Consider the following 2,668-nt stretch of genomic DNA (forward strand, 5'->3'; position numbering starts at 1 on the left):
AAAACCTAAGTAAGAATGATTTATATGATGGTAAACAGATATCAAATCAACTTGAATGGACATCTTCCCTGAATGATTGAAAAGGTGATCTTACGATCTTCAAATTTAGTTTTCTCGTGTAATACTACTTCATTTAATTTTCGTAAGATCTGATATAACTCTTTTCCTGTCGGATTAATTAAACGACACTGTAAATAGATTCATTACCACGGGGAGAAATGATCCTGTAGTTGAAACCTCATGGTGTTTAGGTTATAAGAGAAAAGAAAACACGCCAAATTGTTACACGGTAGTTTATTCACATTCACAAGTATGTAAATTCTGACAGTGTAAATAATAATCATTGAAGTCACAATGATAACTCATAAAGTCACAAAGTCAAATATTTAAGACCAGCGTAAAAAATAAAGTTATAGATACAGCAAATAAGAACATGGATTATAGGAGGAGGGATGGAACTTAGCAGAAGCAACAGTTTACAAACTGTCAACAAATTATTCAAAATGTCCTTTATTCCCGAAATCCAATTGAGAGAAGGACTTCGTCAATATCCCTTGGAAATAAGCTGACTGGTTGACGCTGATGTTCGATATTTTCAACCCTGTATTGCTGTAGCTCTTTTTCACATCTTCTCATTTCCTTCTTTACTGTTTCTGCTGCTAAGTGGTCGATATTCCAGCAATGGTGCCGCTGATGTTTGAAATTGTTAAACTCCTCTCTGCAGTGCTGCAACTCCTTTTTCAATTCATCTACTTCTTTATGTTTTTCCTCGTCTTTCTGACGCCGTATTTTGCTTTCCTGAAGTTTCATTTCTACTGCCTTAAACATCTCATTGGTGTAGCAGAAGTCTTGATGGCTTTCTACAAGTTTATTGATCATTTCCATCATATTCCTAGCATCGTTGTCACTGGAATCGTTTTTCAGACAATTATTGATTACAATACAACGTTTCTTGCATTTCCCTAGTATTTCCTCTAGTGAAGGTGGTATCGTCTTTAAATACTCCTCAAAGGACGTGTCTTGTTCTTCCAGCAAGTCTCTTCCGGTGAAGACCAAGATCGTATGTTTGAACATATCTTCTCCAAAAACTTCAGCAAAATGTTTGACAGTGGCGTTTTCCGCTTGAGTAAACCTCCCTGCATAAATGGTCAGAAGGAATACGTGAGGTCCAGGCAAGGACAGACTGATGCACTTGGATATTTCTTCCAGGCTTTGCTTGTTTGGTACCTTTGTATCAAACACTCCCGGAGTATCGATTACCAGGATCTGCTGTCCAAACCGGAAAGTTCTAGCTTCCTGACATTTCTCCGTCACGGATGAAGCTCCATAGCAAGATTTGAAATCGTCCTTTCCTAGAATGGTATTACCTGTGGAGCTTTTCCCAGATCCGCTTCTTCCAATCAATACAATCCGCTTAGTCTGTCTGTCACCTTCACTGTAGGACACTTATGAAAAAAAGACATATTCAGTTTAAATATTTAAAGGTATAGTCACACCGAAAAAGTTTAAAACGTTTAGTTTCATTTTTTGGCAGTGGTACGTTGATTCTGTTATTCATTTAATTCATGTTAACAACAAAACGTTAAGATGTATGTAACCCTGGTTTTATGCTTTGTACCCAAATACCATAGTTTCTATTGATTATCTAATGAGCAAGTCAGATTAGTATAATACATTGGGCCTCACCCATTAATTAGCATTATTACGAGTATAGAAAAAAGATTCATTTACATGATGGACCATGATTACTTCTATGTCCTCTTTCAAATAAGATAATTACAAAATTGACCCAAAAAACCAATTTTGTTATTGAAAACTGAAATAATATGCCACGGAAATTAGCTTCATGATTGAGATCAAGGGTCAACATCTACGTCATAATGACCTATGTTTGGTACACGACACTACTCCATTATAAGGTGTATATGTATGCAAATAATGGTCGCAGTGAATAAACAGGTGTAAGAGTTTTTCTTCAGACTTAGTTATAAAAATGGAAAGAAGGAGGATTGGAGACATAATACAGAATACGGGAGGACGAAGAGGAAACCACTAGTTTTGTATCTTGACAGTAAAATTGATATAGCATATTTATGAATTTGTTCATTAAAGGAATGATAAATCTTCCTGACAACATCATTGGAGATACTTACTCTCAGAACAGCCGAGCTTTAGACCATCTCTCTTTCCTGGACGTGCTCCATCAGGATCTTGCATGCCTTCGCTTTTGAACGGTTTTTACTCCAAATAGTTCAAATGTTTTAAATGCTATATTTCATATCTGAAACAAAAGTTATAGTCAATCAATTAAAACTGACAACTCTAGATTATTCGGGAGCACGCTTTTTGACATAGTAGACTATTTAGTCCCTTTATGCTGCAATATCTTTGACAGAAAATTAATGCTTGTCACGTATTATTTGTAAACATGAAACTTTTTTTTTTCCGTAAATGTCGTTCCACTGCGTTCGTAAATGTAATATAAGACAGCAGTGTATTTTAGGGGTTATAATCACACCACTCAGTATATTATATTCAATGACACTATAGCATCAAGTTCTGTTACACCTTCTGCAATTTGTTTTGTAAAGAAACCAAACTTAGGGAGATTTCTTCCATTTGTTTTAAAGTATTGATGAACTCAACAAAAAAAGACTAAAAAAAAAAA

At 35.3% G+C, this 2,668-nt stretch overlaps 1 protein-coding gene across 1 annotated transcript; it reads right to left on the bottom strand.

Annotated features, from left to right (window-relative positions):
* Positions 1 to 279: 279 nt before the first annotated feature.
* Positions 280 to 2,245, bottom strand: LOC110444340 (GTPase IMAP family member 4-like). Its single transcript, XM_021488724.1, has 2 exons — positions 2,154 to 2,245; positions 280 to 1,445 (listed from the first exon to the last, which is right to left on the bottom strand). The coding sequence occupies exons 1-2, from the start codon at positions 2,215 to 2,217 to the stop codon at positions 511 to 513; spliced, it is 999 nt and encodes a 332-aa protein (XP_021344399.1). The 5' UTR covers positions 2,218 to 2,245; the 3' UTR covers positions 280 to 510.
* Positions 2,246 to 2,668: the final 423 nt, after the last annotated feature.

This window comes from Mizuhopecten yessoensis, unplaced genomic scaffold, assembly GCF_002113885.1.
Source record: "Mizuhopecten yessoensis strain PY_sf001 unplaced genomic scaffold, ASM211388v2 hete_36100064, whole genome shotgun sequence".
In the NCBI taxonomy this organism is placed as follows: Eukaryota; Metazoa; Mollusca; class Bivalvia; order Pectinida; family Pectinidae; genus Mizuhopecten; species Mizuhopecten yessoensis.